This window comes from Petaurus breviceps, unplaced genomic scaffold (assembly GCF_028583685.1).
Source record: "Petaurus breviceps papuanus isolate PSGF00001 unplaced genomic scaffold, PetGlider_PUasm1.0 90822, whole genome shotgun sequence".
Taxonomy (NCBI): domain Eukaryota; kingdom Metazoa; phylum Chordata; class Mammalia; order Diprotodontia; family Petauridae; genus Petaurus; species Petaurus breviceps.
Window position 1 is genome coordinate 11539473 of NW_027187351.1, and position 24765 is coordinate 11564237.

Here is a 24765-nt window from a genome sequence, read left to right on the forward strand (position 1 = left end):
TTTTCCCTGGATTTTTTTGTAGTTGTTGTTTGTTTTTAATGTTTGATATCTTTAGTTTTTATACCACCATGATTTTTGGATGTGCTTTCTACCCACCCCCACCCTTGAACTCTCTTCTATCAGAAAACAAACAAAAAAACCAATAGCTAAGCAAAAACAACAGATAAAGTGACTGACAATTTATGCACTTCATTGCTAAGAGGAGGGTGGTGAGTTCCATTTTCCTTTCCTAAGACCATGTTTGGCAACCATGGACCTTCAGGTCAAAAATGGAAGTTTGAGAATTTACAGTAGCATCTCCCCTCTAGGGTTATATGTAGCAGCTCTGGCATTGAAATCGAAAGGAACTTTGGGCGTAATTCCTTTCTCTGTTGCTTCAGCTGGTTGGCTGCTATCATCCTGCCTCCCAAGTTCCCCTTTCTGCTGAGGTATGTCTTCCCTCTTTTTTGATTTCCACTTTCCTTTATCACTTTCTCTGCCCTCCATACACTTCCACCTATCCACTTCTCAGCATTAGGCAAGAGTAAATACTTGAAGAATGGGCGTTGAAGAGTTGTCCAGAAGATACTTTTAGTGAGTCTACAGAAATTAATTTTATATCTCAATGCTTTTATTTAGTTAACAAAAAAAAAAATTTAGTCAGTTCTCCAGAAGTCTGCAGAACACTAAAAATAATGAAGGGACAATATTAATAGCAGAATTAATGTGCATAAGGTCAACAAAAAACATGAACCAATGACAGGATTTGGTCTCTGGCCTCTCCCTCTACATGACTTCTTTAAGTTCCTTGGTAATGAAGGAGCATACTACCTAGAGTCTTGAAGCCTGTCTGCTAGTCCCAGCTCTGCCAGGGTCACCTTGAACAACTCACTTGTTTTGGCTTCAGTTTCTTCTTTCTGAAACTTAATTTTCTCATGTAAAAACTGAAGGAGTTGAATCAGGAGATATGTAAGGGCCATTCCATTTCCTATGACCTCCAACCCTTTGCCTCTGTTGAATTAAATTTTTCCATTAAACAAGATTCTGAGAGAAATAGGTTATATTTTATAAGTATCGGAGGAGACTAGTGTAGTAGAAAGATCACTGAATTTGGAATCAAAGTAGCTGCCAATTATCATCTGTGTGAGTTGAGGCAAATCACCTAACCTGTCAGAGACTCAGTTTCTTCATGTGTAAAGTGAAGAGATTGGGCTAGATGGCCTCCAAGGCCCCTTCTGGCTCTAAATCTACAAGTCATTGTTGTAGTTGAACTACACACACACACGTGTACACACATGTGTATGCATGTGTATATATGCAGTACACATAGTATATGTGCACGTGTGTGCACACACACATACACACACACACTGGACTTTGAGGGAGAATGCCCCTAAGTTTTTTTCTTTTAACATGTTTTATTTAGATGTATTTAGAATACTCTAGCTATTTTTTAAGTTAACATTTTAATTTTAGATCATATTCATCTCCCAGTATATTCCCCTCCCTTCCCTCAACCAGTCGACTATCTCTCATAACAAATTTAAGTGTTTTAAAGGAAAGAAAAAAGTTTGGAAAAGCTAACACATCTACCAAATACTGATGTGCTGTTAGAACTTTGAAAAAAATAAGCACACATATATATCAGAACATAAACATCTGAGTGTTGCCACTTTAAAGGAGTTGACTTAGAAAAAAAACACACACACACACACACACAGACACACATTCCAGTACTGCCTTCACTGCAAACAAGTTTGGAGTTCCTCTTTTGGAATTGCCTTCAGAGTCAGGGCCACTTTGTTTTGGACAGGCTTCATCCTTTGAGGTTGGATTTGAGTTTTGGAGAGAAACAAAAGTCATCCAGCCAAGTCTGGTGAATAAAGTGGATGATCAAGCCTGTCTAATGCCATTTTTGGTTTGGAGAAGTTGGAATGGAAAATGATATGTGATCCTAAAGTATTGAAACTGATTGTCGTCAGAGACTCAAACTGTTCTGTATAAAAAGGACATACCTGTGTATCTGAGTAATCTTACATTGTTTAGTTAACCAGAGGCTTATTGTTGGCCTATGTGACTTCACAAAACCTGTTTTCTCCTTTATGTCTACTTAACTTTTTCTCATTAAAAGCTAATGCAAGATTGCTTGAGAGGATTAATGGAGTTCTAACATGTGTGCCAGAGCCCCAGCTTGTACCCCACTGTAAAACTGAACAGTTGTTTCATCCTTCTTTTCAGTACTACAATTAAAACTTAAAAATTTATGTCCACAACTTTATAAAATCAGGTAATAGACTGGGTATGTTCAATATTTATCTTCCTTGAAATTGTCAGAAACTTTAAAAATTCACTTTTTTTTCCATCCAGACCTCTAATTTCAGATCAGCAACTGTTCTGAACCGTGTAATTTTATAGTGCGTTAGGGTTTGTTCAGGGCTTACGTGGCCAGTACACTTCAGAGGCAAAACTTGAACTTAGGTCTTTCTGATGTTGACTCCTGGTCTGTATCCACTACGTCAGGCTTGCCACACTTAACATCCACTTTTAGTACATGCTGTATTATTACTTGTCTATAAATTAAAGTCTTCGAATGTGACGTTAACAGACGGCCATCTGTCCAGAATTCCTTGGGGGAGAGGAGTATTCAAATGAACTAGTAAAATTCAGAGTGCTAAGTGGGAGACACAATATCTATTTGTCTGTATAATTTTGGGTTATTCTATGTGGGTAATGCTATAAATTACAATGGCTTTTCTTAACTTATTTCTGTTTCTACTTGAATGGCATCTTATTAACATCATTTACTGTCTCCTGTGTGCAAAGCACTGGGCTAGGGGCTGAGCACCATAACTTACATTGTTTAGTGGCCAGTGACCCTCATTATAGACTATCTCTTGTCTTCCCATTCCTCTTCCTCTTCTTTTGTCACAGAAAAGCACTAGCTTTGACTCAAAAGTGATTTTCTGAATCACCAGGTATTTGGGACTACAGGCTTAAAGAGTCAATGTACAAATAATATTTTACATGAAAAGTGTAGGATTGTGGGAAACTGGTGCTAAGTTATAAGCTGTGTTCTAAATAAAAGGCAAACATTTAATTTTTTGATACATATGGATGGGAAGAAAGAAGGAAGGGAAAGATAAAGGAAGAAAGAAAAGCAGATTGATAGGTAGGTAGAAAGATATTTAAGTAGGTTCTGGGACTATGGTTTCATTAGTGCATTTGAGCAGAGAAGAGGTAAGGGAATCAGCATTTATTATGTGCCTACTATTTGCCAGGCATTGTACTAAGCACTTTACAAATATTATCTCATTAGAGTAACTGCACATTGCTTAATTAATTGTGGGTTTATTTGGAATTCCTAGTGTGGAAACTCCAGCCACTGATGCAGATTGGCAATACATCTGTAACTTCCAGTCTCATTTTCATGAGCCACTAAGTTAAATGACTTGTACAAGAACACACAACTGGTATATGTCAGAAACAGAACTCATGTCTTCTTAACTTCAAGGCCAGCCTTCTAGCCTAAATTACACCATGCTTACTTTCATATTTACCATGTATATGTTAATTTGCATACGCACAATTGGATGTTTTAAGGATAAAATATATCTAATTCACAAACATGAACACATAAAAGTAATTACACTTAATTATTATTGAGGATATTATTGGGGACATATGAGTTATTACTAAGTCATGTTGCCACATCCATAAATCCTCCCTTGTTCCCCACTGTCAGCTTTCCTCCACGAATGTCATTTGGCAATTTGGCACAACTACACTTATGATGTATTATTATCTATTATGGTTGTCTATATATGTGTCTTATTCCCTTACCAGACTCTGTGTTCCACAAGGTCAGGAATAATGTAGTTCTAAAATTTATGTCTCCCCTACTGTCTAGAATAGTGTTCTGTACACAATAGGCATCGTCTCTAGGCGGGCAGACTTCTGCATTGCAGTGACCTCATCCCATCCCATCTTCTCCAGCAGATTACCCCTTTCATCATTCCCAGCCTCTTACTTATTTTCAATTTCTCCTTGTCTATTGGCTGCTTCCCCTACTGTCTTCAAATATGCTTATTTCACCTCCATCCATAGAAAACAAAACTGCCACAACACTTGCTGTATCATAACGATCTGCACTGTGACTGGAAATTCAGGTGCCCAGAGTGATTACAGTAAAAATACACCTGTTCCTCTTAAACATGATCAATTAATGGCCTGAATCAGGCAAATGGAAAGTGACTACTTCCTTGGCTCAAATCTGCACCTTGAATAAAAGTCCTATTGGAGATGCTGGACATAGCTGACACAGTTGATACTTTGCTGGCTCAGTCAGACCAGAAAACTAAAAAGCAAAATTAGAGATTTTCCTTTTGTTGGTATAGGGAGCTTTATAGTAGGGTCCTACAGATAGAGAAATTCAAGATGCTTATTTATCATATTTGACACAGCTAGATGGCTCAGCGGATAGAAAGCTAGGCCTGGAGTCAGGAAGACCTGAGTCTAAATCCAGCTTCAGATATTTACTAACTCTGTGACCCCGGGCACACTTTGGTTTGACTTGATCCACTGGAGGAGGAAATGGCAGACCATTCTAGTATCTTTGCCAAGAAAACCCTATGGACGGTATGGGTCATGAAGAGCTGGGACACAACTGAACAACAACAGTAAATATGTGCACAGGATGAAAGTGGGAGTTTTAAGAAAAAACTTTCAAGGTAAACCTAGCTCTTATTTACTCTGTCTAATGATACCTTGTGTACATAGATCATTTATGTTTTCTAGAGCACTTTCACGCACATTATCTTACTTGATCCTTACAGTAGTGCTCTGAGATAAGTTGGACAAGTTTCATTATTTCTGTTTAATGAATAAGGATACTGAGGCACGAGGCAGCAAACTGACTTGCCCATAGTCACATTGCTTATTAGTAGCAGAACTGCCCCTAGAACAGTGAGTGACTCCTAGATTCAGCAAACAGAGAAATTAGTGTTGTTGAGATCAAACATGTAAGTCGACAAAGGAATTTTGAGTCTGTAGGCTTTTTCAGGAGATAAGAGATGGAATTACTAGTGAGAAAGTCAGCTGGTGAATAACAAAGGAGACAAATGAATAGTGAATAGGAAGACACCAAAGTCAGCTGGTCATTTTGTGACCTTATTTTTTGCACTTGTTTCCTCATTTAAGACATGTATATGCTTATGATTTACATGATGAGTATACCAGTATGAGTTTTAAACAATAAAAATAGAGAAAATTTTAAAAATGTTGAGCATTCTACAATTCTTTAATTATAAAAGAAATAAAGAGGAATATGATGTGGGGTAAAGAGCATTCATTGAACATGAAGTCACAAGACCTGACTTTGAATCCTTGTTCTGCCACTTACTCGCTTGTGACCTGAGGCAAATCTTTTAATTTTTTAATATCTCATTTTTTTCATCTGCAAAATAGGGGATTTACTTATTTTTTGCTTATTGGAGGGGGAAGGCAGGGCAATTGGGGTTAAGTGACTTGCCCAAAGTCACACGGCTAGCTTTGTGTTAATTGTCTGAGGTCGGATTTGAACTCAGGTCCTCCTGACTCCAGGGCCGGTGCTCTATTCACTGAACCACCTAGCTACCCCAAAATAGGGGATTATTAGGTTAGTGATCTCTAAGGTTCTTCTTTTCAGTTCTAGATCAGTGACGTATTATAATTTATTAGATAGAGAGACAGATATTTGTACCTTGGCACAGTGGAAAAGAGGACATTGTCTCTGAAGTCAGGGAGCTTGGGCTGAATTCTACCTCTAACACTTATTACCTGTGATCTTTGGTAAATCTGATCTCTCTGGGCCTTATTTTCACTATCTGCAAAATGACAAGGATGGACCAGATGACCTCTGGGGTACCTTCTAGCTATGGCTCTATGATGTTATGGATTCTACATATTAAAATGTAGTATTTTTTTTTTTTTGCCTTTTGGAGGGCAATTGGGGTTAAGTAACTTGCCCAAGATTACATGGCTAGTTGTTTTGTGTGGGTGTTAAGTGTCTGAGGCCAGAACTGAACCTGGGTCCTCCCGACTCCGGGGCTGGTGCTTTACTCACTGCTCCACCTAGCCACCCCTAAAATGTAGTATTTTTTCTTGATTTCATCTTTAATTCTTTAAAAATGCTCTGTTAACATTTTTTCCTTCCAGAATTTATTTATTTTCAGTTTTCAATATTCATTTCCACAAGATTTTGAATTCCAAATTTTCTCTCCATCTTTCTCCTACCCTCCACTCCAAGATGGCAAGCATACTGATTATCCCTTCCCCAACTCTGTTTTTTCTTTTATCCCCTCTTATTTCCCCCCCCCCCATGTTAACATTTGACATAGATGGCACAGTAGTTAGAGCACTGGGTAGGAGTCAGGAAGACTTGAGCTCAAATTCAGCTTCAGACACCTACTGGCTATGTGACCCCTGGGTAAGACACTTAATCTCTGCCTCAATTTTGTCATGTGTAAAATGGGGATAAAAAATAGCACCTCTCTCCCATGATGGTTGTGAGGAGCAAATGAGATAATAATTGTAAAGCACTTAGCACAGTGCCTGACACTGCTATATAAATGTTATTATTGCCATCATTATTGTTAGTTTACCTGTTGATTAAGACCACTCTGTTCCTGTCCTTATTTTGCATGGATTGTAATCTGATGCACAGGACCAAGAGCATCGTCCTTCAGGCAGTGGCCCTACCTCTACCAGCACTGTCCAGTGGAGCAGCCCCAGTGGAGATGTGACTGGGTAACTGGATCTGCAGCTCCTCTCTAGTCACCTTTTCTGAACTCCCAGAAAACAAATATTTCCATCACTAAAATCCTTGGTATTATCAAGTTCACTGGCAAAAATGGGCATATTTTTTTCAATTAAAAGGACACTAAAGATGTGTTGTATACCAGCCTTATCTTCCCTCTTTACTCCAGCCAAAGTGGATTATTTGGCATCCAGAACAATATACCTTCTCACCTGCAATAAGGATCACTGAGCCTTTCTATGCACCATGCTGAAAAAATTTCCCTGCATGTGCTGTCTCCCTCTATTAGAATGTGAGCTTTCAAGAGTGGGGATTGTCTCAATGTTCTATTTTTATCCCCAGCACTTAGCAAATGTCTTTGCATACATTATTTAATAAATGCTTTTTCATTCATTCATTCACTCACAGAACTCTTCAAACTAGAGCATACCAGTTAGTAAGTATGGGAAAAACTCTTCCTCAACAGATATCAATGGCACATAGCAACACGACTCTAAATGACATCTGCATAAGAAGGGCGGCTGCCAAAGGGATGACTCTTATGAATTTTGGATGTGCTTGTGACACACAGACAACACTAGATGGCCCTGGAGATCAGACTCCAACGACTTGTTACCAAGGTTACATGACTTTATGCAGTCCTAGGAAGTTCCATCATAGAAATCTTTGGGGACTTAAGTGCAGAAATTAATATGAGAATTAGAGTGGGGGTTGGAAGAAAATGAAATTTTTACCATTGTCAAGTCAGTTAAATGGGGCAAAGCAAGAGGGAAAGAGAACCTATCAGAGATCAGACTGCAGCCATGTCAATAAATCTGTAGGACTACTGAACTTGTAAGCATTTGTTTCCTGGAGTGCTTAATTTCCTTTACTCTTACATGTGTCTCTTTGGTTATTGGAAGAGAATGACAGCACTGAAGAAAAGATGTTCACATGCAGAAATGAAGGTGAAAGACACACCATAATTTCACTTAATTATATAGGTTTCTTTGCTCAGGTTCAGAACAGGTTTGGGTATTTGCTAGAATTCTCTTGATGATTATGAAGATGGATGTAGCATTTGCTGTGAAGAATTTCTAGAACTGCGAAACCGACTTTCTCTAAAATTCCCACTTATAGTTCAGTACTAGACTACACCTTTATCTTCCTTCACATGGCATTGTGGGTTTAGAATCAGAAGTTATGAGCTTGAATCCCAGCTCTTCCATTTTACTGATTGACCTTGGGCAAGTCACTTCAACTCTGTGGGCTTCAAATTTCTTCTTCTGTAAAATGAGAAGGGTTGAGATCAGGCAAGCTGGGAGGAATGGACTAAATGACTCATTCCATCTCTCAAACCCCATAATTTTATGATTCTATACTCCTTTCTTCCTCTCTTCTTTGAAACAGTCATTATTCCTAGGACTAAAACATTAATATTCTCTCTTTGTGAAAGTATACATGTATGTATTTATACATGTAGACTATGAGCTGGGCCCAGAATTGAACAGAGTGAAATGATTTGACTGGGATACTTCAAAGTTCTTTTCAATGGCCTTAAACTTCTCCTTGAAATAAAGGCCTATACTTTAATAACAGTATTCTTCTAGTGACGTTGTGTGACTTTGAGTCATAGAACACCATGACCTGTGAAGAACTGATATTGAGAATTCCCCAGTGGAGCAGTGAAGAAACGCAGGGCAGGCATGAGCACGTAGTGTACACAATGCTGCAGAATTTATGAAGTGATGTAAGAGTTGTCATCAAATAAAAGTATAATTGAGTACTCTTTACTGAAGGGAACCCTCTAAAAGATACAGCAAAGAGAGTTCATGAAAATATTTTTTAACAGCACTGCTTTTTGTGAATTACTTCTCATCAGTGTGTGAAAAGGAGTGGTTGTTACAGGATAAAAGCTGGTCTTAAAAGAGTTGAGGGTGTGCTGGTGTTAGCTGCCAAGATTTCAGGCACATAAGAGGAGATCCAGGCATGAGATGTTATATAAGAGATGAAAACAACCTGGCATTTGGGCAGAATACAGACTAATACAAAGATAGGAGTGAGTAGTAAGTCTGACCCTCACACGACCCTCTTACAAGCATGACAGGAAGCTGAAATGAGGAACAGTAAGAATGGGACAATACAGTCAAATGAGACTGTTTGTCAGTGGTAGTCTACCTAAGGCTAATCCTCATCCATAGAAAAGAGACTGTGGGATTGTCTGTTTCTTTAAGATGATGTCATTAGCTACTGTATTAAGAGGAGAGGGTGACTTTTGGAGCCAAGATGGTGAAGGGAGGAATGAGCCTTCTGAAGCCCTCCCAATTTCCCCTCCAAACAACTAGAAAACTGCCTCAGAATTGCTGTAAGAACTGGGAAGCAGCTTACCAGCCCAGTAGGAAAGGTCTGTTTCACTGGAGTGGGAGGAGATAGAGGTTCAAGCAGCAGTAGCAGGAGTAGCAAGCCTCATAGCAAGGGGCCTGCAGCAAGACTCCAAGCCTGAGGTAATCCACCAGCAAGGCCCACCCTCCTGCAAGCCAGCAGCTCCCTAGGCAAGTGAGCAGTCAATGCAGCACAGCAAGGCACCACTCCCAGCACAAACCCTTGACCTCTTTGCTGACCAGTAGTAAAACCCTGCCCTGGAGCTGGCCAACAATGAGACCCACCCCTGGGGTCTACCAACAGAGAGACCCTATTTCTGTAGCAACCTAGTAGCAAGGCCCCAACCCTTGGTTAGATAAGCAACAAGATCCCTCCCCCAGGGCTAGCTACCAGAAAGACTCCATTACCATAGCGATCAGCAAGGCCCTACCCCTGGAGCTGGCCAGAAAGACTCCATTACCATAGCGATCAGCAAGGCCCTACCCCTGGAGCTGGCCAGCAGCTAAACTCCACACCCAAGGGAGGCCAATGGGGAGACCCTACTCCCCCCCCCCCCCCCCCCCCCCCCCCCCCCCCCCCGCCAGCACAAGCCAGAAGGGAAGCCTACCCTCCAAAGAAAATAAGCAGAGTCTAGAAATCCAGTGAAAGCTGGCAGTAAGACCCAGAGCCCCAGCACAAAAAGCTGGGGACAGTGCAACTATCACATAAAAATACCGACTCACAAAAAGAAAGACAGAAAAAAATGAGCAAAAAACAACAAAAAAGAGCTTGACTAGAAAGATACTATGATGATAGGGAGGATCCAGGCATAAACTTAGAAGAGGACAATAGTGTCAAAACGGCTACATGAGAAGCCTCAAAGAAAAATATAATTTGGTCTCAGGCCCAAAAGAATTCCTGGAAGAGCTTTAAACGGATTTTTAAAAAGCAAATTAGAGAAGTGGAAGAAAAATTAGGGGGAAATTGAGAGTAATGCAAGAGAATCATGAAAAAAGAGTCAATAGTATGGGAAAGGATATACAAAAATGTACTGATAAAAATAACCCCTAAAAAATAGATTTGGCCAGTGAATAGAGAGCACCAGTCCTGGAGTCAGGATGACATGAGTTCAAATCTGACCTCAGACACTTGACACACTTAGTAGCCGTGTGACTTTGGGCAAGTCACTTAACCCCAATTGCCCTCCAGAAAAGCAAAAAAAAAAAAATAGATTTGTCCAAATGGAAAAGAAGTAGAAAAGCTCACTGATGAAAATAATTCCTTAAAATTGGAATTGAACAGGTGGAAAATAATGACTCTATGAGACATCAAGATATGATAAAGCAAAATTTAAAAAGTAAAAATAAAATAGAAGAAAAAATTAAATTTTCATTGGAAAAACAACTGAACTAGAAAATAAACTGAGGAGAGATAATATAAGAATTATGGGACTACCCAAAAGTCATGATGGGGGAAAAAAAAAGACCTGGACATCATCTTTCAGGAAATTATCAAAGAAAACCAGAAGGCAAAATGGAAATTAAAAGAATCCACCAATCATTGTCTGAAAGAGATCCCAAAATGAAAATTCCCAGGAACATACTAGCCAAATTCCAGAGCTCACAGATCAAGGAGAAAGTATTGTAAGCAACCAGGAAGAAACAATTCAAATATCATGGAGCTACAGTCAAGATGATACAGGAATTGGCAGCTTCCACATTAAAGAAGTGGAGGGCTTGATATATTATGCCAGAAGGCAAAGGAGTTAGGATTACAACTGAGAATCACATACCCTGAAAAACAGAAAACAATCTTTCAGGGAATAAAAGGATATTTAATGAAATAGAAGACTTTCAAGCATTTTTTTTTTCTTTTTTGAGGGGGAAAGGCAGAGCCATTTGGGGTTAAGTGACTTGCCCAATGTCACACGGCTAGTAAATATGAAGTATCTGAGGCTGGATTTGAACTCAGGTCCTCCTGACTCTAGGGCTGGTGCTCTATTCATTGTGTCACCTAGCTGCTCCCCAAGCATTTCTAATAAAAAAAAAACCAGAGGTGAATAAAAGATTCACTTACTTTTTATTATAACTTATTGTCTGTTGTGATTTCATGAAGACAAACATTAAAGCAAATTTTCTGGGTAATCTATTTTTTTCTTTCAACTAAAAACAAGGTCTGGTCCTTATTAAATGTACATTCCCTTCTGCATTCTAGATATGCAGTTGTCTACAGGATCCACTATGAAAATAATCCAGTGAAAATGTTCTGATGTAATTCTTACCACCTGCAAGCAATTTTAAGATTACAAAAAGAAGTTAATAGGTTAGATACTCGTAGAAACCTAATTTATAAGTTGTTTTTCTTTGGGGAAAAAAGCATGAAAATATAAAAAAAAATTGGATAAAATGGAATCCACATTCAAATCTGTGCTAATAAGTACATATAACATGCAGATATAAACCTATGTTTACTTATTCACTCATTCATTCATTTTTATTTATTTGCTTGCTTATTTATTCATTCATTCATTTATTTGTTTATTTGTGGCTTAAACAAACTGGTAGGACAAAATGTTTTTGACCAGGCTTAAATTCACAAGACTTAAGAGTTTGGACATAATTCACTCACTGTCAGCATTAAATGATTAGAAATGGTATAGTATTCACTAGGAAGTACTTGAGAATTAAGGGAATGTACAAATATAATGATTTGAATATTTTAAATTAAGGTATATTATTCAAATGTCAAAACTTAGTACTCTCACTAAAGACTTTATTAGAATTTGGAAAATTGGTACTTGATGGGGCTGAGAACCTAAAAGTATCAGATTTATTCACATTTTAAAAGACAGTGAATGTAGAAAAGTTCCATACAGCTATCTTACAAAATGGGAAATATTGTGGTTGGCTACAATCACAATCATAGTAATAGCTAGCTTTTACATAGCACTTGAGGATTTGCAGTTTTTTATATGCTGTCTCATTTGATTGTCACTCTGTACTTTGAATTCACTGAAACATGGGAAAACTTAATAAACTCTTTACAACTATATTATTATATAAATTATACAACTATTATTATATTATATTAAATTATACAACTACGGTATAACTCTTTGATCCAGTGATAGTGGCCTCCTGGCTGTTCCAGGAGCAGGACACATCTCTCAGCTCCTGGAACTTTTCTTGGGTTCTATCCCACGCCTGGAATGCTCACTCCTCAACTTGGTCTAATGACTTCGTTGGCTTCCTTTGAGTCTCAACTAAAATACCATCTTTTAATGGAAGACTTCCCAAATTTGCTATTTATCCGATAGATAACTTGCTTTGTATATATTTGTCTATTTGTTGTCTCCCCCATTAGAGTGTAAGTTCCTTGGGGGCAGGGACGGTCTTTTGCATCTTTGTATCCCCAGCACTTAGCACAGTCCTTGGCACATAGTAAGCACTTAATAAATGTTTATCAATTCCTTGATTACAAAGGGAAGCAGAACCAATAAAATGATATACACAATGAATGGAAAGAACAATAAATTAAAAAAAAAAGAAACTGAACACTGTGTTATTATAATAATCAAGTTTAGCCCTAAAGAAAACACACTTCTCTGGTTTGGTAGGGGATAGAGTAATGAGACATTACATATACTGTTATATTTGATTAATGTGTTGGTAATTTGCACTGAGCTATTTTTTTTTCCTTTTGTTACTCTTTCTTTTAAGGGGATGGCTCGCTTGTGGGAGTAGGGGAGGGGGACATATATTTAGGCATTAAGATACTTAAAAATGATATCAATAGAAAATTGAAAAGAAAATGGAATTACTTTGCTCCTAGTGTCTGTAAAATTCTCCACAGCCAAAAAAAAAAAAATCTTGAGGGGCAGGGCAGGAATCAGACCAAAGTCAGTTCAATAATGTCTGAGAGACTGAGATAAAGGACAGATTGCCATCACAAATTAAGTTTTACACCTCAGATACAACAGTTTTCCCTTACTTAGAATATCTGTTCTTTCCTAAATGTGATTGATAAGAAAAGTTAGAAATTTGTAGGTAATCTAGATTCAATTAACATATCAAAAGGTAACATAGATGACTATGGCATAAAATAAAATGAGCTACCTTTTGGAACCTTTAAGGTGGGTGAAATAACCTATACTTTATAATTGTGTTAAAATTTTAAATAAAAAATTTACAAAGTATAAAATGACTAGGTTCAAATTCTGCCACAGACCTTGGCTGACCCTGGGCAATTCATTTAGTCTTTGTCCCTCAGTTTCCTTATCTGTAAAATTAAGGTCCTATCTGACTAAATCTATGATCTTGTATTTCTTGTGGGAGAGATGTCTTTAATCATTCCTTCCTATTCAAAAAATCCTTTTCTCTATATTTGCTTTTAGTTTCCATGATGACAAAGGATGCATCACATATACCATATGTTTATTCTTGAGTACTTTCTTTCATCTATTTTCTCATTAGTAGTTCCACAGGTTTATTGTGATAAATTACATCACCACTTTTAGGATAAGAAATGTTTTGTTCTACCTTCACTGTATTCTGTTTGAACATGAACTCAAAAGGTGTACTGAAAAATTAATCTTTTCCTTCAGCACCTTTTCATTTACTCATCAGGTATGTGTATTGTCTGTCAATACTAAGGAATTAGATTCAGAAGTTTCTGTTTGTAACATGAATTTTTCATGGTGAACCACAATATTTCCCATATGCTTTGGACCCTAATTTTATCTGTCAGTGAATGTAAGAATAATAATATATAAAGCAGAGTGTCACATACATTTTGATTTTTAAAAATAAGTTTTTATTGAAATATTTTTGTTTTTATATCACTTATATTACCCAACCCATCCTCCCTCCTCTCCCCAAGAGTCATCCATTAAAACAATTTAAAAAGGTGTGTTTCTATGTGTATGGTAGAGGGAGCAGGGTTCAGCAAAACCTTTGTATGCAGTGTTTCACCTCTGCAAAGAAATTGGGAAAAGAATATTTTCATATCTATTCTTTGGGGTCAGCTTTCATTTTTAACTTTATAACTTTTAATTTTGGTTATTTTGTTGTTCTTTCCATTTCCATACACACATATATCAGTGTGTATATTGTTTTTCTGATTCTTCGTATTTTACCCATTTCATATATCTTCCCATGTTTTCCTGTATTCATCGAAGTCATTGTTTTTTTTTTTTCTTTCTTTCTTTCTTAGCAATTGGGGTTAAGTAACTTGCTCAAGGTTACACGGCCAGTTATTTCTGGGTGTAGTGCTGAGTATCTGAGGCCGGATTTGATCCAGGTCATCCCGACACTGGAGCCGGTGCTCTTACTCGCTGAGCCACCTGGCCGCCCCTAAGCAATTGGGGTTAAGTAACTTGCTCAAGGTTACACGGCCAGGTGTTTCTGGGTGGGTGCTAAGTGTCTGAGCCCGGGATTTGATCTCCAGGTCTTCTCAACACTGGAGCCGGTGCTCTTACTCGCTGTGCTACCTGGCTGCCCCAAAGTCATTGTTTCTTACAACACAGTAATATTTCCTTTCTTATATACCAAAATTTTTTGGTCATTCCCAACATCAGTGGGCACTTACTTTATTTCTAGTTCTTTGCTACTACAAAAAAGTATTGCTGTAAATGTTTTGGTGTATACACAGAGCTACTTACATAGCAGCTGAATCCCTGGGTCAAAGAATAAGCACACTGTAACCACATGCACATAATTCCATGTTGCTTTCCAGAAGGATTAAACCTGATAGCTCTACCAACAGTGCATTACTGTGTCCATCTTTTCAGACACTCTCCAACACTGACTTCTTGTGTTTTGTCATGTTGGCCAATTTGATGGCTGTAAGGTGAAACCTCAGAGTTGCTTTGTGCTTCTCTTATTATTAGTGATTTCGAGTATTTTGTGGTTTTTAATAGTTTGCAATTCTTCCTTTGAGAACTGCTTGTTCATATCTTTAAATACTAAACATTAGGGAATAGCTTTTGTTCTTATTATTCCTAGTAGTTGCCTAGGCATCTTGGATATCAGTTAGGCCTTTATAAGGGATATTTGTTATGAAGATTTTTATTTTCACAGTCAACTGATTCCCTTCATATCTTAGCTCTATTGATTTCTTCTATGCAAAAACTCTTTAATTTCATATAATTAGGCAACTATTTTTAAAAATCTAATATATGTAATGTTTCATAACTGGGGACTTCCCCGCGCCTCCACTTCTGCAAAGAAGTTGGTAGGAAGGTAGAAGGGATTCACCGGCGTGTTCTTTATAATTCTGCAACATTGGTCAGTTGGTTTTTTTTTGTGGCAATTGTTCCTTATACCTACGTTGCTGTAGTCATTGTGTATGTTCCTACTTCTGCTTACTTCACTTTGAATCAGTTCATATACGTCTTCTTGTGCTCCTCTGTATTCCTCAAGTTTGTCCAGTCTTACAGAACAGTAATATTCTATTTATGTACCTTAATATATTTAGTCATTCTTCAGTTGCTGGGCAATCTGCTTTGTTTCCAGTTCTTTGCTATCACAAAAAAAAAATGCTGCTATAAATACTTTGTTATATGTGGAGGCTCCCTTGCCCTTTTTTCGATCAGTTGCCTCCTTTGCATATGTACTAGTGAAATCTTTGGGTGAAAAGATATGGGCATTTTAACCACTTACTTTTCATAATTCCAGACTGCTTTCTAGAATGTCACATATGTTAAAGGCATATCTACCACTATATGGGAGAAGCATGGCACAGGGAGAAAGCATGAACTTGGGAGTTTCAGAACTTAAATTTAAATACTGCCTTTGCTACATACTATGTGACCATAGGCAAATTACTTAATCTCTCTGCATCTCAGTTTTCACCTCCAAAAAGTAAGGATGTTGGACTAAATGACCTCCAAAGGTCCTTCTAGCTTCACTTGGGTGGTCATAACTGGTTAAAGTTAGAAAACCTCAGTGGCTGAGGTGACATATTATATGACAGCCAAGGAGGAATTGGAATATAATGTGATAATATGGCTTTGAATCCCACCTCAGACACAGCTGAATAACCCTGAGCAGATCTCTTTACCTCAGAACCTCAATTTATTTCATGTCCAAAATGGAAACACTACTCCCACTATTTAATTCACAGGATTGTTGTGAGATGAATATGGAAAAACTTAAATTGTTATATAATACGAATTATTATTGCCAAGGCTTTCATGTTTTGTGGACTACTGGTCTTGAAGAAGACTGGATTAAAATTACATTTGCAGCTATCTGCCAATGTACAAGAGACATCAGGACTATACATAATCAGTTTGTGGATAACACTGTTAGCTTGTAACAGGTAGGCAGGTGGGTAACTGGAGAGAATGAAAAGAGTGTAGTTAAAAAAAATACACACACACACAAGAAATCAGGCCAAAAGAGTGAATGCAAAATTGTATTGAACTTGTTTCTATAATTTATTTTAGATGATGAGCAAGAAATGAAAGTTGCTCGCACAATTCCTGCTTCCAGAATTACCTATTGGGTGATGGCAACTATAGGAAGGTACTGGTTTTGCCCAGTTATGATAGAGGAGTGATCCTAGAAATGTTAATATGATTAGGAAATAAAATACTCAAAAGTATGGCATATTTTTCTCTTGCTCACATTTCTAACTCCTAGAGCTGGTCTTCCTTCACACTGACCTTCAGTTGTCCTCTAATGGGGATTGTGAGTCTGCAAAGAAGGTAGTAAGTTATTTGTGTGCCTGACTAGGGGGACGGGAACTACCTTTTTAACTGTTCATACTTGCTCTACGATGTATGGAACTTTTCAACAAGAGGAAATGATAAATGACATGAAGTTAAAGATTTCCTCATCTTCAATTCTGAATTAGATTTAATGATTCAAACAGGAAGACTAAAACAGCAAAAGGAGTATTTTTCATATGGTAACAGATTTTCTTCTTTAATTTATATAGGGTTGAAGCTTTGAGAGAAGCAGCATCTGCTGTAGAACAAGAAAAAGAAATTCTCCTAGAGATGATCCATTCTATACAAAACAGCCAAGAAATGAGACAAATCAGTGATGGTAAGAATTCTTTCCCAAAGCTACATCATCAATATTTATTAAACATTTGCAGTGTATAAGTAGTTCCTTTTATGTGTGTCTGAATATTTTAGAAAATACATTTATCTTTCACATGGAGTTATGATTTAACTAAGGAACTTAAGCCAAATATTGTTATTTGTACTTTTAACCTCAATTTTTTTTCCTACCAGTTGATTTGCTGTAGAAATGTAAGCCAATACATAGTTAAAACCAGTGAGGGAATTCTCAATCTGGGAAGAGGGCCACACCAGAAATACATTGCTTGACCTTTGGTGGAAGCATATTAGGTTGCAGTAGAAAATGTGAGCTCAAACTTTTTATTATACTAAGGCCTTCATTTATGTGATGGTTAGTCTTCAATCAGAGTCTATCTTTAAGACCCTGAATTGGAATTAACTGAAAAAGGCCTAAGGATTCCCCCTCCCCCCAAAAACTGGCACAAAAGCTCTGCCTCACACTAAATTGGCATACTTTCCTCTTAAGACTCTCCCATATATCTTTGCTAATTTAAAATACAAACCTTAAGAACATCAATTAAAAAAATACAAAAAATCAGAAATTCAGAAGGGAGACGAAAACAGGACAATTTTGTTACTACCATGTTAAATTCTGTAAGCACTTTTAAAAAACAAAACTATACATAAGATAAGTTTAGTTTCATACACAATCTTTTTTGTTTTTTTTGCATATTAGAATTTTGTGTTAATATTTGTGAAGCTCATAATAAAGAAAATAAAAAGTAAAGTTTAGAGATCAGAAACTCAGAAATAATATACAAATAATAAGTAAATATTAAAAAAGAAAGGAAGAAAAAACCTCAAAGAAAATTAGATGGGAAAGAAAAAGAATAATTGATGTAATAATGTGCCCTTAGTGTACAAAATATGATGTGACTCTTTTGACTTGTTTTTCAAAGAGAACTGAGTAACCTGACTCAATCCCTCTTACAGCCAATGGTAAATACATATTTGTGAGCTCAAAAATGAGGGTTAGGTATGCAGACCAAGTTAACTGAATCATACACACAATGAATATATATGGCTTTGGTCTCAAATGTATTTTATATACTAATAAACTAGCTTATTACTCCAGACAAGCAGTTAATAAGAGAATGCTGAAATAATGTTGTAGAATAGACAGCCAGCCCATTATTTCCTTGTGAGTAATTATGTGCTAGATTATTTCCTCATCATTACTCTTGCCACTCACCTAGCCTAGATTCTGTTTACTAGACTTGGCTAAATTGCTTGTTTCTTTCTTGATCTTCTATCTGGAAATAATAGGGTGACTTTCTGGACAGTATGGTTTCCCCTTTACCCACATGCTATAATTTTTCCAGCAAATTCTGAACCTTTCAATTGTATACAATGGTCCTTGCTTCCTACAATATGATCCATTTGGTTAGTTAGCCTTTTCCTCTCCTCTCCCATTTATTAAGTTTTGTTTTAATTTAATTTTTTTATTATTATGAATGACAAATACCAACAAACATCATTTTCAAGTAAAAGAACAGAAAAAGATTATATATGAAACCATTCATCTCCACTATGTCCAACTTGTTTCCTTTTTAAAAACTATTTATTAAATTTAATACCTTGGTTTAAAAACTGTCTTGTCTGTCTATTTCCCTCTGAATCTTTCTGTTCTCTTCTGTAGTTTTAAAAATGCCTCATTGAAGCTCTTTTCTCTTCTTTTTTTTGGCGTTATTATTGATAACCTCTTTTTCCTTTGCCCCACCTCCCCAATTAAAAAAAAATCTCTCTTGTAACAACTAATCATTGTAAAGCAAAACAAATTTATACAATGGCCATGTCTAATAAGTGTATTTCATTTAATACAGGAGGTCGGAATATTTCATCATTAGTCCTCTGGGATCACATTTGATCACTGCCCTAGTCAGAATTCTCAAGTCTTTAAAAGTTGCTTTTCCTTACAAAGTTGTAGTCATTGTGTAAGTTGCTGTCTTGGTTCTGCTCAATCCACTTTGCATCAGTCCTACATAAGTGTTTCTAGGTTTCTCTGAATCTATCCCTTTCATTATTTCTTAAGGCACAATAATATTGTTACATTTATATGCCATAACTTGTTCAGTCCCAAATGATGGGAACCCCACTAGTTTTCTATTCTTTGCTATGACAAAAAGTATTGCTAGAAATATCATATCCTTGTTTTGAGTACATATGCTTCAGGTGCACTTACCACTCTTAATATAGAACGTTGGGAGGTTCTTAGGTTTATCCTGTTACCTTCAGGTAAAATTTATAAATCAGTTATTCCAGAGAACCTATCCCATTTTCCTGTTACCTCCTTTTTTGTAATTTGTTTTATTTAACATCTCACAGAATCTTAAGAGTTGTAGGGGATTTAAGAGATAAGTGAATCTAACCCTATCTAAACCATGACCCTCACCTACAGTATCTCAGCAAGTAGACATATTCAGTTGCTGCTTGAAGACCTCCACTAATGGGTTACTAACCTAACTAGCTGCATCTTTTCCTTGAGCATATTTCAAGATACATGCTGCAACTGACATATCTTCAGTTCATTATCTTTTTTTCTGATGTAGTAGTATGGTTACTCTTTAAAAAAGGATATAGTGTAAGTTTGACATGACCTGTTCTTAATGTCTCCCCTATTTCCTAAGGGCTCACAAGCCCTCTTTTACCAATATGTTATAAAACATCAGGAATCAACATCAACCTTACCTTCCTACAGATTGAAGTATCTACCTTTTCCCTTTCAAAAACTGGAACAGGTTCCCATCTCTAGTCCTATGACACATCTCCCATCACAACTACACAGAGATCACAGAGAACAATTCAGACAGTCAGCAAGTAGTTACAATTTAGCAGTAACATCTGCAAGTTCTTTCAGGATTCTGGAATGTGGTTTTGTCTAGATTAGTTAACATTCATTAAGGACACTAGGTGCTTTCATCTCCTTACTTCTCTGATTTAAATTTCCTATGAACTGTTTTTCTTCGAGCCTCAGTTTGTCTGAAAGCATAGTGTATAGTATAGTGTGAAGAGGTCCAGATTTGGAGTCAGAATACCTGGGCTCAAATCTTGGCTTTGCCACTTACTACATATATAATGCTTAATAACTTACTTCACCTTTTGGGGTCTCAGCTTCCTAATCTATAAAGTGAAGAATTATTGTAGATGACCTCTAAGGTCCCTTCCAATTCTAAATCTATGATCTTTGGCAGAGAAAACAGAGCAAAATGGGAACTGAGTAGTTCTAATTTTTCTCCAATGTATATTATCTTCCCATCCATGACAAGCTGGGTTTCTTTCTTCCTTGATCATTTTGCTCTCAACTTGACTTTTGAAATCAAAAAGAGAGCATTTTATGAATAAATCATATATTGCAAGCCTCAGCTCCTATTGGCCCCTAGTTACCCAGATACCATTCATAAATTATCTTGATAAGCTTTTTGTATTCAACTTTAATTAGGTGCCTTCACTTCAGTCCCTTGTACATTCCAATGCTTTCAGTTTCTTTAAACATGTCCCCTTTTCTTTTTCATTAGAAGAAATTTTGATTAGATCACTAGAATTTTGTTAAGAATCTCCTTCAGGTCACAGCATCTTACTTACACTATTGCTGAATTCTTGAAATATGGTTACCTAATAGTCTTAGGGTTTATTTTAGACTATAACTGAGATTCTTTCCCTTACCTGTCACAAACCACCACAAAAGATTGGGATGGCCACTGCCTCCCAAGGGTTATCATTAACTTCACCAGTTCTTCCTTACTGATTTTAATCAGGTCCAGTGAGTAGTACTTTTCAATTCTTCCTCTTTCAAAAAATGAAGGCAAGGCATGAATTTACTATCAGGAGAAAGAAACATCCATGCAGGGTAACCTGGTAGAGTGTTAAGTGCACTGGATCTGAGGTTCACACCCTGGTTTTCCCACTTATAACATGTGCCCATGGGTAAGTCACAGCTTCTCTTCACTTGGAAAGTGAGGATACTGTCATATGCAGCCTAAATTTGAGGGAGGCTAGGTGACACAGTGGATGGAGTGCTGGGCCTGGAGTCAGGAAGACTCATCTTCCTAAGTTCAAATCTGTCCTCAGACACTTACTAGCTATGTGACCCTGGACAAATCACTTACCTCAGTTTCCTCACCTATAAAATGAGCTGGAGAAGAAAATGGCAAACCACTCGGTATCTTTGCCAAGAAAACCTCAAATGGGATCATGAAGAATTCGACATGACTGAAATGACTAAACAAAAAGTCCTAAATTTAGAGCTGGAAAAGTCCTTAAGTTGAATCCCCTCATTTTATACATCGGGAAACAGACTTCCAAAGAGGTTGTGCCTTACCCAGGATGGCAGTAAGTTACAGAGCTGGGAGAGGCTAATTTATCTCAGCTCCAAATTCAGTGTTTTAGATAGCTTAAGTGTCTCCTCACAAATATATCTCATCTCAGCCACTTTTATGATTCATCTAATCCTTTCAGTTAGCCCAATTACCTGTAGTAGAGACTCCCATCTATAATTATAGTATGTTTCTCAATCCTTTGATCCACACATACCACAATGTTCTTTACTATGCCTCCCTCATCTCAGATGTGGATTTCCACATAGATGAATAATCCTTTTGATGTACAGTACACTTTCTCCCCTTCTACCTATTCTGGTCCTCTTGAATAAGATATACTGTCTCACTGTCACATTCCATTTATGAGTTGCCACTCATAAAGGCTCAATAGGACTTAGTGAAACACAAACTTCTGACCAATAAGATTCACACTGTTATATACTCCATGCACAGTTATATTGCTAAACCTAATAATATTTTTTTTCCACCTTCATTATTATTGTATCCCACTGATTTTATATCTACAGCTGTTCTTTTTTTATTTTTGAGAATGGCTGTCCCTATCTCAGGCTGGAAATGCAGAGGGCTTGCATTGACTCAATCTTTCCTTTTCTTTTTAGTTTCAAGCCAATCTCCAAGAAAATACATTCTTTCCCGTTCTTGTTGGTTATACTTAATCTCTGAAGAAGAGTTCACCACTCCTGTATTTTATGCTATGATCACAAGAGTTTAATCCTATTTGCCTCTTCATCAGTAAATTTCTTATCCTTCATTTTAATCATATTTCTTCCTACTCTTTTGTGAAGACAGTATATTAAGTAGAGCAAGAGTTCTCCGTACATAACAGCATATTCATGCAACCAAAATATTATTGACACAAACCTGTTTCTTGTTGGTATCAGCTAACTATACAAAGCATTTTCTTTTTATTCAGGAGAAAGAGAAGAATTAAGTCTAACAGCAAATCGTTTGATGGGAAGAACCCTCACAGTTGAAGTTTCCGTAGAAACAATTAGAAATCCCCAGCAGCAAGAATCACTTAGGCATGCCACAATGATTATTGATGAAGTGGTCAATAAGTTTCTTGATGATTTGGGAAATGCCAAGAGTCATTTAATGTCATTGTATGGGGCTTGTTCATCTGAGGTACCACCTGGACCAATTGATCAGAAATTTCAATCCATAGTAATTGGATGTGCTCTTGAAGATCAGAAGAAAATTAAGAGGAGATTAGAGACTTTGCTTAGAAATATTGAAAACTCTGATAAAGCTATCAAGTTGTTGGAGCATTCGAAAGGAGCTGGTACAAAAGCTTTGAAGCCAACTAGCTTAAAGCAAATTTAAATAGCTTGGGCAACTTAAAGGTGCAAATGAGTTTCCATGTAAAGATAAGTACTATTTTAAGTGATAGATACATGTATTCCCTTGTAAATGTTGGGCAGACCCATTCATTCTGTTTCAGCTGATAAAAATATTCTAAGTGTCATTGCTCTCACCATGGAGACATTTATAACTAGAAAATATTAACTATAGCTCTATTTTTTAAGTGAATGTCTTATTATCTGGTATACCATTACTTTTGACTGTATTTTGAGTAAAAACACTTAACTACGTGAAAACAAAAAGTGTGTAGACGATAGCAGTATTCATCGGTACTGTTTTCTCCCTTGTACCATCTATCTTGCAGTGCAAGTCAACTTGGCAAATATATCAACTACAATTTTTTCATCTAAAATTTGTCATATAGTTTAGACTGTATGCAGCAGCTGGCTGATATTATTCTGACCAGAGCAGTCCTAGGTCCTGTCTGGTGTACAACGGCATGGAAGCAAATTCATTCATTCCACACTTACTTATTAAATACCTATTAAGTTGACCATAAGACCCTAAGTCAATCAACACTGAGTGCCTTAAGAGAAATCCAAGATATGGTCCTTGCCCTTAAGAAGCTTCTACCAGCATATGTGGCCATAGAAAAGTGACTTTAATTCATTTTACAGACATTTGTGGAGCATCTTCTAAGCTTAAGACATGACGGTACCTACTATTATGCAGACAAAAATGAGTAAAGCATGATCCCTGCTTTTGAGGATCTTTGTCTTAAAGGTTGACTTATGCCTGGGGATATATGGTTCTCCCTAATCTGCTATATTGGGTTCTGAACAGTTTGCTTTCATTCTAAAGATATGTTTGAGGAAATTCCAAAGAACGAAATTTCCTAAACTAGAATAGTGTGCTGGGGGAAGGGGGAACCACTAATGCGATTTTATTCTGACTTATATGAATTATATTCAGTATAGAATTGGAGCCAAACACAAATTGCTAATCCTAGTTTGGCAACTTCCCAGTATTCGGCAGACCCTTAGCTTTTACCTCCCTATCCTGAAATCCAGCAAGTGTGCCCTTAAAAATCTAATTTGGTTGGGAGTTAAATCTAATGGACAAAAAACATTCTGAAGATAAATATGATTCGGGCTGTGTAGTTTGGGGTTATTATCCATACTTCAGGTCCTCATCACAGGTATAGATAGATAATGTTATTGATTATACCTTGTTTCCTTTGTTCTCTTAAGACCCAGCTCTGGTGATATGTTCTCCATGAAGTCTTCCCTGATAGCCCAAGCTAGAAGTGTCCCACCCACCTAGAATTTCTTATGCTTGTTTGACCTTTCCTATGTACTTATCGTATTCTACCTTTATTACACATTTTGGCATACATTTTTATACTCTTACTAGACTGTAAGCTCCTTGAGGGAAGAGACTTACTTTTCCCCCCTATAATCTTTGTGTCCTTAGCATCTAGCACATAATATACAATAAATATTTATTGAATATTAACAGTGGACATGTATGTGTTGCTTATACGGCTAATCATGTGCTTTACCCATTCATTTGATCTTTTCAACAACACCAGGAGGTAGGGTAGCACAGCTATCATTTTTATTTCACCTATTAAAACAATGGAGCTCAGATTGTGAAAGTATTTGAGTGACTTGCCCAAGGCCACACAATGGTTGAAACCATGTTAAGGCTCCAAGATCAGTTATCTTTTCCAGTACACTGTGAGTTTCAAATTGATTCCAATTAAAATCAGTGGTGAGACATGGGAGACATTGGCACAGGACCACCCAGAATGGCATGCCTGTGTCAAAGAAGGCTCTGTGCTCTGTAAAGCAAAGCAGAATTGCAGTAGTTGTAAGGAAATGTGAGGTGTGCAAATTTAGTGGCATGCTCACTCCAAATGTTCT

At 37.1% G+C, this 24765-nt stretch overlaps 1 protein-coding gene across 1 annotated transcript in view; it reads left to right on the plus strand.

The window, feature by feature from the left end:
* The window catches only part of BAG2 (BAG cochaperone 2), a 38534-nt gene extending 14179 nt beyond the window's left edge, over window positions 1–24355 (plus strand). Inside the window, exons 3-4 of the mRNA XM_069070684.1 lie at window positions 17054–17163; window positions 22452–24355. Coding sequence (XP_068926785.1) covers window positions 17054–17163; window positions 22452–22861 — 520 coding nt within the window. The 3' untranslated portion in view covers window positions 22862–24355. The remainder of the gene's footprint in view (window positions 1–17053; window positions 17164–22451) is intronic.
* The last annotated feature ends 410 nt before the right edge of the window (window positions 24356–24765 follow it).